Here is a 13,484-nt window from a genome sequence, read left to right on the forward strand (position 1 = left end):
GTAAGCCTTTGAGATGTGTTCAGCCAAAATAGTCTGGATCTCATAATTAGGAATCAAATCTTTACTAATAGAGATAAGTTCTACTTGACAGCTTGGAGGACTCATTTCCCATGGGGGGGACTCAGTAAAGGGATATGCATAAAGCGAATGTTGATTCCAGTTTGGGACCTCCAGTTGAAACTGATTCCATGATGAATGGGCATTGGGACAGGCTGACTTCTCAGCAAAGGTATGTGCATATACAGCATGCTTGGCTCCATAAGCCTGGATTTGTGAGAAATACTTTATCCTTAGACTAGATGCTCTTTCACTTAGGGACACCAATCCCAACAGTGTTCTTAATTTTGACAGAGGAGTATGCTTATGCACACCCAAAGCTATTCGAATAGCAGAATTTTGTAAAGATTCAAGGATTTTGAATGAGGATGGGGGACGAGCTGAAAATATTTGAATCTCATATTCTATATTTGAACAAATATATAATTTGTAAAAATCCAAAATAATTTTTGGGTGACATCCCCACTTACTTCCAGCAAGTCTTTTTAGAATACAAAGTCTCTGAATAATCAGAGATTTCAAAGAATTAATATGTTCATGCCACTGCATTTTAGAATCCATTAATAAACCAAGTAACTTCACTGAATTGCAATATGGGATCTCCCTTGAGAAAATTGTCAGTGAATTAGGAGGATCTAGAGTACCATTAGTAAATATAATGGCTTTAGTTTTACTGATTGATATTGGGAAGCCAAATGCTAAAGAGAATCTCTGGACTAAACTTATATCCTGTTGAATAAGGCTTTGAAGAAGGCTAATATCCCTTCCTGACTTCCAAATGATCAAATCATCTGCATAAAGGCCAAATGATGCATGAGATACTTGAAATTCAGAAACATACAAGTTGAATAGAAGAGGACTCAATATTGCACCTTGAGGAAGTCCTCTCATAATGGGGCATTGCTCACTTCTAGACTGATTTACTTGAACGTAAAAATATCTATCAGTTAGAAAAGACTTTATAAAACTTATAAAAGGGTACAGGAAGTCATGATTTATTAGGATTTCCAATAATTTATTGTGGACTACATTTCCATAGGCATTTGACCAGTCAAACAGAACAGCCATTGTGACATGTCTTTTTTTGAGAGAGTTACAAACATCAATTTCTAGCCGGGTAATGTTATCTAAAGCCGGGTAATGTAAGAATTGCACAATGATCAGATTGAAGAGACAACACCTTTACCATCTGAACTAAATCATAATATGAAGAAGGACCTAGAAGCAAATCTATAGTTGAGAAAGAGTTAGAAGAAATATGTCTGAAAGTCAAATGGAGTGAAAATCAAGGTGTCAGGAAAATTGGACAATATGTACTCTATTCCTCTTCCTGCTTTGTTGCTACCTGCTGATTGTTCCCAGAGAGGACTGTGGGCATTAAAATCACCAAAAATAAAGGTATTATTACCTGATAATTCTGTTTCCAAGATGCTTTGGATGTCCTTACTACCACATGGATTATAAAAGGATTTTATGGCAAGATGGTTACCATTGGCTAAGGTAATTAATATGCCTACAACATCTATTTCATCCCTGTAGATAGTTAAGGGTTGAGGGGAGTGTTGGATTGAAACATGAACAAAAATTGCCACACCCCCTCCCTTTCTGTTAGTTGATCTATCCTTCCTGTAGCACTTGTACCCAGGCATTTTGATTTTCTTGTACTGATGAAGATTAGTCTCTTGTAGACAAATAATTCCAATTTTCTTATCATTTGCACATTGGATAACATCAGCAAGTTTATTTGAATTTAAAGAGACACAATTCCATTGTAGGATCTGCAGCTTAGTTAACATAGGAAGGGTTGAATAGATGACATGCATGATATTTTGAGAGAATGGATGATAATTCTGTTCCTATTTCATTGAAAATAGAATTGGAAAAGTAGTGTTCTGCAATTTCTTTTGTTATACTGGCTTTTTTATCTTTAGCCATATTTGATTGTAATATTAGGTCCACTGATGCAACATATTTAATTAAATTAGTAATATGAGGTCCAACTCTATCTTGCATAGTGATGGCTTGAGTAGAAATATTAGGAAAAGCTGCCACTCTTTCAGACCAAGATTTAGGATTGTTGAGGGATGGACTAGCTTCAGCCACCTTGGGATGCTCCTTAGCCAATGGAGGGTAAGAAGTCTCAGTAGGAGGTATGAGTGCCTGATTTGGGTGGTTCTTGTGGACCTGTAGCCAGGGTTTTTGAGGAAGGGCTAAATTCCCTTCTTTGGCCTCATTAACTCTTGGACCTGATGGTACTCTGGACTGCTTGGCCAGCTCCATTGCAGCTATTGGGAAAGGGATATTTTCTTGAAGAGCAATCTTTAAAACTTTAGCTCATTGAACATATTTAGGACATGAATTGTGATCTGTTGATTGATGTCTACCATCACAGTTTGTACATTTAGGCACTTCAGTGCATCTACTTTCTGTAGACAAGGAGTGATTACCAAGGCAATTAGGGCACCCTGGCACAGAAAAAGAACAATACTTAGATGAGTGACCAAGCTTAAAACATTTTGAGCATTGAAGAGGTTTTTCTTGGTATATTTTATGAGCTTTTTGCTGACCAAAAAGGAATACCGAGTCAAATTGGGAACTAGCAGGTAAGATGAAGAGGACACTATTGCTACTTCTTGTTCCCTTAGAATCCAGTTTGCCCATACGATGAACATCCAGAACCTCCAGCATTTCCCCCTTATTGTTCATAAGACCATCTTTCAAGTCGTCATTTGACAGTTCCAATGATATGTTGTACAGTACTATTTTCTGAGAATTTTTCAGGGTTGGTTTCCACCATGCAGGTGTAACAGGGATATTGCCAATTTTATTTAGGCTAAGGGCTTTGTAGGCTTCATTTCTGTCTAGAAACATAACCATTAGTGAACCATCTCTGTTCACATTCACAGTGAAGCTGTATCTAAAAGTTTTGAAAAGATTCATTCTAATGTTAGTAATATTTTTGATAGAGAAAGATTGATCTTTTACTGTTGGAGTAAAAAGGATAATGGATTTGTCCTTTATCTCCACAGCTGGATTTGGGTTTGAGAGTCCCATTATTTCAGGAGGACTCATAGAAGGTTTTTTTCGTTTCTGTTTTCTGCCTACTGTCTGAAAATCCTCATTTAGCAGGTTGTCAGTTTCAGAGATTGGTGACTCAGAGACAGTAATCATGGTTTCATTCAGGCTATCATCATTGGATATTGGAGATACAACAATAGGAATATCAGCTTCTGATAACCAATTAGATGCTTGGCCCCCTTCCCTGAGGGGGCTAGAAGTGTTAGGAAACATTGAGTTCAGGAGAGGGAGATTCCAGAAACTCTAGCCACGCAATAGATTTATATGAAAAAGCAAAATAATACTTCTCAAACAAAAGGAGTAGCAAGAGCTTTAGTTCCTTTCACTCAGAAAATAAATGAAATCAATAATATAAATTTTTCATCAATTGATTTCTGACCTCTAGTACCAGGATTCAAGGGCTGTGCAAAGAGACTGGGAAGGGTGTTTTTAGAGAGGATTTTTTTGGTTAAAATAATGTCACCCCTTTTCCTTCAGTATGTCAGTGTTGGCAGCTTCAAATGACATAGTCTTTCTTTGTATAGAAATTTATTCATGTTGCTAACCATCTTAGTGGCATGATGCTAAACATCCTCAAGCAACTTCTTATCTTTTTCAAAGAAAGGGGCAGCCAATGACATTCCAACCTCCAGGCGTGGATGTACAAGTGCCTTATATAACTTCATAAGAACTCTAGGGTGTTGGCTGGAGACGGTTCTTTTTATGATACCAAGGGTTTTATTTGCAAAAGATGAAACAGATTAGCATGGCTGCTAAACTTTAATTGGTGATCTACAATAACCCCAAGATCTCTTTCATTGGAAACAGCAGAAAGGAAGTTGTCTTGAAGGAAATACTTATGATGGTTGTTGTGTTTGCCAAAATGGATTACATGGCATTTGTCAACATTGAAAGTCAGAAGCCACATGTTAGCCCATCTTCCTAGACTGTCAAGATCTGTTTGAATTGATTGCTGGTCAGAGAGAGTAGCCACTTTTCTAATTAGTTTTGAGTTATCAGTGTAAAGGGTAATAAGATTTGAAAGAAGGGTGGGTAGATCATTAACATAGAAGTTGAAAAGTGTTGGTCCAAGAATAGTGCCCTGGGGCATGCCACTTAATACAGTTGTGGGAGAAGAGAAATGAGGAGTTCCTTGTGAATCAAAAACTCTGACACTCTGTGATCTTTCAGAAAGGAAGCCCATAATCCACTGTACAACACCTTCATTGACACCTGCAGTTCTCAATTTGATTATGAGGAATTCATGACAAACTTTGTCAAATGCTTTAGACAGATCAAGAAGAATCATGTTGGCAGGAAAACCCTTATCAAGCAGTGTAGTCACTAATTCATATGTTTGGATGAGATTAGTGTCCACAGATCTACCAGATCTGAATCCATGTTGTGATGTGGAAAGGATATTATTGACCTCAAGATGTTCAAGTAGAGCCTTATTAATAAATCTCTCAAGCACCTTAACAACTGCAGAGGTGATGCAACAATTAACAACTGCAGTAATTTTCTGCACAGTCTCTTTGTCCATTTTTATGGATTGGGGTTATATAAGATGTTTTCCAATCATGCGGTAGTTCCCCATTTTGAAGAGATAACCAGAGCAGCATGCACAGGGGGTAACTGAGAGGTTTTTGACACTCCTTAAGAAGACATGGATGAACACCATCTGGTCCCTTTGACTTATTTACATCAAGCTTCTCAAGGCTATTGAAAACCATTAGTTCACTTACTGACAGATCAGGCATAGGGAAAAGCACTTCATACAATGGAGGATCTGGTGAGGAGGTACTTGAGTTTTGTGTAAAGGCAGAAGCAAATTGTGCATTTAGAATGTCAGCCTTATCTATTGGAGATGAGTGTAGTACACTGTGGTCAACAAGGTCAGGAATAGTATTATGATTTGGGTTTTTAGAAGGGACATGTCTCCAGAAAGATTTTGGGGTTTAACTTGATCTCAGAAGCTAATTTTACAGAATCTGTTACATGATTCTGTACTGCCTTATCAATTGACAGAGTCTCCTGGTTCCTCTTCTTCATATACTGTTTCCAAGCTCTAGATTTCTGGTTAATCAGCTTCTCAACTTCCTTAGTGAGGAAGTGAAGTGTTTTGGGCTGTTTCCTAAAAATAACCCTGGAATGTTTCTTTTCAAGATCAAGGAGAGTTTTTTTTTTTAAATTTAACCATGACTCATTGATGTCACTGGTGATAAGCATTGACCAGTTTGCAGATGAAAGTTCCTGCTGTATTGCCTCATAGTTGGTGAAAGTCTGAGGACGAAAAATAGGTTGTGGACGACTATTTAGGGACAACACAGACAGAATAACTAGGTGGTCACTACTAGCAATTGGCAGTAAATAATCATTACAAATGAGGAAATCAGCATCACACAATATGACAAGGTCTAACAGCAAGGGATTCTGATCAGCTGTATAGTGTGTAGGCTTATCAATAGTCTGATGAAGAAAATTATTTGATAGGCAAGATAAAAAAGGTGAGTCTCAACTATTAGATGAAAAATGTCCAGTTCCTTCAACCCACTCAATTATTAAAATCTCCAGTGATTATTAACTCAAATGAGCTAGGAAGGGATATTGAAGATGTCATTTCATCAATGATAGTTTTGAGGGCCAATTCACTATCTTCAAGGGAAGGAGCACTTGGACTTTGATAAACGCACCCAAGATGCAAATTATTATTAGCAATGGAGATATCAAGCCATACACTTTCAATCAAAGATATATAAAGAATAGTAGGATTTACAACACTAACTTGGATACTATCTCTTACATAAACACCAACTCCTCTTTGACAATTAGGGTGCTCCAAGTTGCTAAATAGTTGATATCCCAAGATCTATAGGGATGTTTCAGTAACCACCAAAAAACTATGTTTCGGTAACAATTCAACAAAACTCGCAACATCTGCTGCTTCTTCACTAAGAAGCACTCTGGATTCTAGAAGCTTATTTGTCAGACAGTTAACATTGCTTGAAAGAACACAGAAAATATTTCCAGAAATGGGCTTCTGACTCAGGAAATTTGGCTTTTGAGACTCAGAGGTAACATCAGATATGGTACTTAAAAACTTGAATCTGCTGAATTCTGACATGACACGAACAAATTATTAGATATAACATTTGAATTATCATTAGCAGAAATAACACTTAGATTGACATGGGAAACATTTGGAGAAGGATTGGATGAAGCTTCACAAGAAATATCAACTGACGATTTATTAAAGCAAAGCACTGGGGAAACAAAACTATTTACATGAAGATGTGATGATATAACTAGGTTTCCATCGCGGATTGGTTTGGAGGGGGTTGGGTGGGGCTTCCCAACTATGATGAGTTGCCTCGTTTTTTGGAACATTTTGGCCCTTGAAGATCATGAGGTTAGGCTCACCTGAGCTTATTCTTCTTTTCAACTATTGACTTACCAATAAAGTGAGCATACCACTCAATGCCTTTTTTTATGGTCTTTACAAATATAATAATCACTTCTATTGCTAATTCAAATTTAAGCAGCTTTTGAGCTCTTAAAAATGACAAATTTTCAATTAAAGTATGAGTTTCTGGTTGTTTTGCAACAAAATAATACAATGTTTTCTCAGTGCTGTGTTCTTGGCTGTTTTCAACAAAAAAAAAAACTAAATTTTCTCAGTGCCAAAAATTATTTATAAAAGGGTTAGGTTAGGTCAAAAAGTGCTTAAATTTGAATTTTCGATAGAAGCACTTATTATAGTCATAAAGAGCATTAAAAAGGGCATCAAGTGGTATGTTCACTTTATTGGTAACTCAATAATATGAACGGTAATAATTTTACCTGTTTTTTTATTCTAAATTTAGAAAGTATATTTACAGATTTTTTGAACCTCATAAGTTAGGATTTAGCAAAGTTATGAAGATGAAAATACTTTTCTTGTAGGCTACTTCATTTAAGCAAAAGATCTATTTTACAAGGTTGCACTTTTATAACAGAATTTTTTTTTAAGGTCATCAAAAGTCAGTGCCCTCTAGAGAGAGAAGGAGCAGAAGTAGGTACTTCAAAATACCTTCCCAGGACATGCTTTAGTCTGTAGATCCATTCAAAAAATTCCATTTTCCAAACCAAACCTCTTTCAAAGATGGCAAAAAGTAGCTTATCTAGAATTTTGCCATGATTTTGAATACATCCATTGTTATGATTGTTGTATTGTTTCTGGTGTGTCCTTTGAAATCCAGGTTTTGTCTCCAGTCACAAATTATTCAAAAGTTCTCTCCTTCATGGCGATAATACTTAAGGAACTCAAATGCTATCACCATTTGACAAGTTTTGAGGCCATCTGTCAACTATTTTGTGAGCCAGCATGTACAAAATTTCTTGTAGCCTTGCTTTTCAGCAACAATAGAGTTCAAAAACGACCTTATAACTTTCTGAAATTCCTTAGACAAAGACACTGTGGTGAATCTTAAGGTTTTCTTTAACCAGTCTGTCAACTCATTCAACCATATCATCTCAATCAAAAGACTTACAGACTTCATGATGCACATCTTTTTGACCATCTTTAAACTTTCAATCCCATCACTCATTAAGTTTTCTTTATACATACTTCTCCAATAGATCATAAATCAGTGGAATGTGTAGTGTGAGAGTTTCCATTTTCTGGTGCTGCATACATCTGCACAGAGCAACTAGAGGTTGAAAAAAAGGCCTGTCATATGACATTCATTTTTGTGATCAAGTTAAAAAATTGCATTTATTTCCTTGTTTTGTTGCATAATAAATGTGTTTAGTTATTGAGTGACAAATCAGTATGCCATGAAATAGAAAAGGGTGCTAATGTAGAATTACTCCTCATTGGAATAAAATACTCTAAAATTCTGAAAACAACTTTGAAAATTTCTAAAATGCTTAATGAAGTCTATCATTCCTAGAAGCACTTTGCTTTTAAACTAGTGTGCAAATATATAGCCTAAAGTATATATTCCCCATTTTCATTTTTGGCGACTTGATTTCATAAGTTTTGCTTCTTTGCCATTAAATCCATTTGAATAGAAGGGGAACATATGGAAAAATTCATGGATATTCTATAATATAGGTTATATATTTGCACATTAGGGAGAGGGAAGGCATAAAGTAAAGTCTTTTAGGAATGATGAAAGTAAGTATTTTATAATTTTTATAGTTGTTTTTATAATTTTATGTGTTGACTAGCGATTTGGTATATCATTGGATATTGAAATACTAAAAGCAGATAAAAAGGGCTTTTGACAGTAGCAGAATTAAAAATGTCAGTTGCTAGAGCAAGTAAGATACTTGACATCATTAAAGACTCTTCTTTAGTCATCTAGCTACTTGAAAGACTTGCTCATATTATTCTTGTTTTGAATGTTTGAAGCCACTCTAATAAATATATCCTATAAGGAGGTTTAGAGTCAGTACAGTACAGATGCAGGAAATCACATGCATAAAATTATTTTTTTCTGAAAATCCATAATCCTCATACCTTAATAAATTGATTTTGTCTTCTTTAATTTTTCAGCAGTAAGAAGAGACAGGATTTTCATCTACAAGATCCTAAAAACCTTTATCCTGATGATTCAGTATGCACATTAGGGTATTCTTAAAAGCTTTTTACAGATTTCACTAATGCAAGTGCTAGAAATTTATTTTCCTTAAACCATACAATTATAAAGCATTGGCATCTGTAGTAGAGAAAATACCCGTGGCTTTTGCCCTCTGCAAGCATTGCATGCAGCAATGGTATCTTTAAGGTACCTATATATACAGAGTGATTAAACATATTATTGAGGCTAACAGGAATTAACTCTTGTAATGGAAGTTCCGTCTAAGGTATCTAAACTTTAGATTATGTTGCTTCAAAAGATAGTTTCCACCAAAGGTTTAAGCATTAGAAAAATTTATTTAACCTCTTGAAAATCTGAACAGGATATGCGTTGTTTTTATTTTGTCTCTATTTTACTTTTGGTTTTCATTGGGCAAGAGGCAAAATAACAACCTTTCTCTTAGGGCCCATTAGATGGTTTGGTACTTGTATGATATATGCCTTACCTAATGTTCTTCTAATATGTTTCTCTGATGCTCAGTCCTAATGAAATATATCAAAGTAAAATAAAAATAACAAATTTAGGCTATATATTTGCAAATTAGGGGGGGGGGGGTATGAAGTATAGTTTGCACTCCTAATGTGTTAGGTATAGTTATTCTGCATATTATGTAGTAAGAATTCTTTTCTATGTTCACACTGTCGAAATATTTTACCCCCATAATGTGCAAATATATAGCCCAAGTTATAGATTTTCTATATATTATGTCATTATTTTATATTATATGTCATATCTATTATGTCATTATTGACAACATATTATGTCAACATGATTTGGCTCAGTTGACTGAGTTATTAGAGTAATTCCTGTGGTAAAAGATTTTCCTCTTCTTTGTTATGATTTTGGTTTTTATCTTTTAATTGTAATGCTAAGTTTGCAACCAAAATGCAATTTTTCTACTTTGATGGGAGAATGTTGCACATTTAAAAAAACTTTACTGCACACACAAAAAATATTTACCTATAATATTTTTCCACTTTCATCACAGCTGACTTGCATAATAAGAATAGATGTACAAACCAAGCCATAATTTAAATAGTTGCCAACCATAAAAATTAAATGAAACGAAAACTCATGTAAAAGATTTGTTACTGTAATTAATTGTCTTTTATGTCTTTGCCCAACAGATCTTTGTTCCTTTTACTTGGATGTTATATGCGGCTAGCATTGTCTACAATTGTTTGAAGATAGTATATTATGTTATTATTTAATTAATAGCAAATAGTTTTTAATTTAAATAATTTGCTTACTTGCAGACAGTTTTAGGGACTAGATCAAAATAATATAAATTTCAATATTTTAAAGAGACTGCTTGGTGGAAAAAATGACTGAGGCTAAGCATTTTTTTAATTGTTTTATTCCTGATGGGAGGTTGTAGATAGCCAGTGGTTTTAGCAGCAGTTCTGAATTTCTGAATTGCTGAAGTACTCCAGTTTAATCTTTTATGAGTTTTGATATTCTCTCTGTTTGATCTGGTTGATTTATTAAGAAGGAAGATACTTCAAATTTGAGTTCTCACTTAATTTCTATTTTGTTGGGATTGGCTATTGAATATTCAGCTAATGTCTGATTTACTGGAATCCCCTTTTTAGGAATTTTCTTAGGTCAGAGGGTTTTTCTTAGGCTATTTAATTCTTTGTTTTATGTATAAGCTATTGTGCAACAGAGGGAAAATTTCTAAGGGGGGGGGGGTTAGTATCAAGAAAAGTGAAAATTTTATGGAAACACATATTCTGCACAATATAAATGAAGCATGAATCTGAAATCTGCCAGCATTCAATATTGTCTGATAAAATGCGTTGGTGCTGTGAATGAAATATGATGCTAACATTTGATTGGGATCCTAATATCAAGGATAATTCTATTTTGTTGTGGAAAGCAAACTCTCTTTATGAAAAAAAACCCAGCACAATTGCTAATTACTTGAAAGAGGGTAAAAAGTTAGACAGAAAACGGGTTAATAATTGGGCAGTGACTTGACTGGATAATTGCATGCTGTAAAATCCAAAAAAGGACTTCACACATGTATCTAGATTCTTTTAAATGTCCTACTTTTGCCAGAAATCCCCAGAAACCATGGGGAAATTAAATATTTCACAAAATTTCAGGGGGGGGCCGAAGCCCCCCCCCCTGCATACGTGCCAGTATTGAATATACAGCTTATGTCAGATTTACTGGAATCCTGTTCTTAGGAATTTTCTTCTCTATGTAACCTAATGGAAAAGTTGCATGTTTTATCAGTTCTGTCTTAAAGCAGACAGCATACAAAACTGGAGAAAATTCTTTCCTTCAGAAATTATGGTATTATCTTACTCTATTTATCTTACCTCTATTATCTATTATCTATTATTACCTCTATTATCTTACCTCTATTATTACCTCTATTATCTTACCTCTATTATTACCTCTATTACTAATTATCTTACTCTATTTTTATCATTTCTTACCTCCATCTCTTGAAGAGAGACCAATCAACTAATCCCCTTTCAAATGTTTACCCTGTATGTACTTGTGATATAAAAGAAATTAATGGATTTTTATGCTAAGCTAATCAAGTAATTATGACACATGATAAAAACAGGCAATTTTGCATGAAGTTGTGAGGGTTAGTTATGTATTGTTTTAAGCAAGATAATATGAGTAAAAAAAAAAGAATTATCATTAATGATCAGTGATTATCCGTTATACTCTCATATAAAATGGTTGATAAAACAAAAAATTTACTCCCCTATGTGCATATAACAAGTAAAAAGGGGTAACACTTTCTTTGCACATCAGATGTTATATACAGGTGATCAAATCTTTTCATTCTACAGAATATAAATATTACGAAATAGGAACTGGGTTCATGAATGTATTGTATTTGTGTTAACTTGTTTCTTTGTTGCTACTGTTCTTATATGATATTATCTTATTTTAGTGGTCGGATAGTTATGTCCAACAGTTTTATTGCTGAAACAAAGAATGGTTGTACAAATCAAGCCAAAATTTTAATAGTTGTCAACAACGAAAATATTGTCGTAGATGAAACTTCACTGAGAAGATTTGCTAGTAAGTTCATTTTTATAACTCTAAGCAACAGATCTTGGCTCCTTTTAGTAGCATATTATTAGAAGGCATTTGCTGTGATCCAGCATAGAAGAAAAAATATATATGTAGGCACATTTATATGGGTTTTGGAGGAAGGTTTTCAGGCCAAATCCCCTCTCCCCTGTGAAATCTTGGGACTTATACGAATTTTCATATAATTTGTTATATTTTTCCCGTAGTATATAATTCAGCTTTATTTTCTCTCCAAAACAATTTCCTGCATATATGCCTGAGCATATATACAATTGAAAATAAAAATGAGAAGTAAAGTAAAAAAAGCTAAAATATTTCTTTGTAGTAGAAATTGGAGAAAGGAAACGAATGTGTTGAGAATAAAGATGAGAATAATGTTCAAAGAAGTAAACTTTTTTTTTGTAGAAGAAAGAAATGGAAATGGGATTTAGCTTATGCATAGCTTAAATTAAAAATGAGAAACAATATTCAAAGGAGTGAACTATTCATTTTTGGAAAAGACAACTCTGATAAAGAAGGAACTGGTTTCTTTTATTGAAAATGCAAAGAGTTGCATTTGACTTGGGTCTACCCTTGCATTATTACCCCCAACATCAAGGGCCAATAGCCTATACATTATTTGGAGAATAGCGGAGGTCATGCTTTTCCATTATTTACATAAGAATAAATGTTGAATAAAACAAAATAATTTAGTGTCTTGTGTGAGATCATATTTAATTATTGAAAGTGCTAGAAATAAGAGAATAGAAATAATTACTGCATTCAAAGGTGGGATTTAATGCTAACTAAGTAAAGAGCCATGGACCTTCAAAGCTCATTTTATTTTCTGTCCACTTTGCATGGAAGTTGTTGCTGTAGGAACTTAAGAGGGAGCTCACTCAATTGAAAGTTCTAGTGCCCCTTTTAAGAATAAAAAGTGATTGGAGAGCAACCAGTCTTCCTTCTGTATCTGTTTTATTACCTAGTTTTCTTAATCCCCAAGCCATCTAATTGAAAATTTCAGATTGCGATTTTGTCTAAAAGAATCATAAGGTGCAGCAAATGTGCATCCTGTGGATGACCCCCACAGCTTCATGGGTAAGGGCCATGAATAATAATTGTCAATTCTTTACATAGTTTAAGGAGGCTTGATTGACGTTGGGTATGTGAATGACTTAAAACTTTAAGGGATTGATTTCTAGACCAAAACTATCTAGTATTTTGTTGCGGCAGGGAGGGGGTTAAGGAGCTCAGAAATGGGCCAAAATATTTTTTTCTGATCAGCTTGAATATTGTTGTCTATATTGTTGTCTAAGGTTTAATTGGAAACCCAAACACCTATAAAAAAAATAAAGCAATAAGCAAAAGCAAGCAATAAATAAGCACTATGCAATAACCACAGGCAGCAAGCAGGGCGGGTATTTAGCTGAGCCCCAACATTGCATTTTTCTTCTTCACAAGTCGAGCTCGTATTCGCAGAACTTCTGAGGGGCCTTGCGATCGCGCGCAGATCTGCGAGGAGATTCAGCAGGGCGTTCTGTTCCAAGTGTCTGGGGCACATGTCGGACAATCGGCAGGAGTTCGGATTCAGTAGCTGGTGGGCTGCTAGCTTTGGAGAGCTTTTTTACCAACGCCAGGGTTTGCAGATCTCGAAGCTGGTGAGCTTTGTACCTTCCCCTGAGGCGGGAGAGTTGTAGGTGACAT

General features: G+C 34.9%; 1 protein-coding gene across 1 annotated transcript in view; it reads left to right on the forward strand.

The window, feature by feature from the left end:
• LOC136031542 (PHD finger protein 3-like) overlaps positions 1-13,484 on the forward strand; it is a 151,024-nt gene that overhangs the window by 2,680 nt on the left and 134,860 nt on the right. The window contains exon 2 of the mRNA XM_065711212.1: positions 11,659-11,789. Within this exon, the coding sequence (XP_065567284.1) occupies positions 11,659-11,789 (131 nt within the window). The remainder of the gene's footprint in view (positions 1-11,658; positions 11,790-13,484) is intronic.

This window comes from Artemia franciscana, chromosome 9 (assembly GCF_032884065.1).
Source record: "Artemia franciscana chromosome 9, ASM3288406v1, whole genome shotgun sequence".
Classification (NCBI taxonomy): domain Eukaryota; kingdom Metazoa; phylum Arthropoda; class Branchiopoda; order Anostraca; family Artemiidae; genus Artemia; species Artemia franciscana.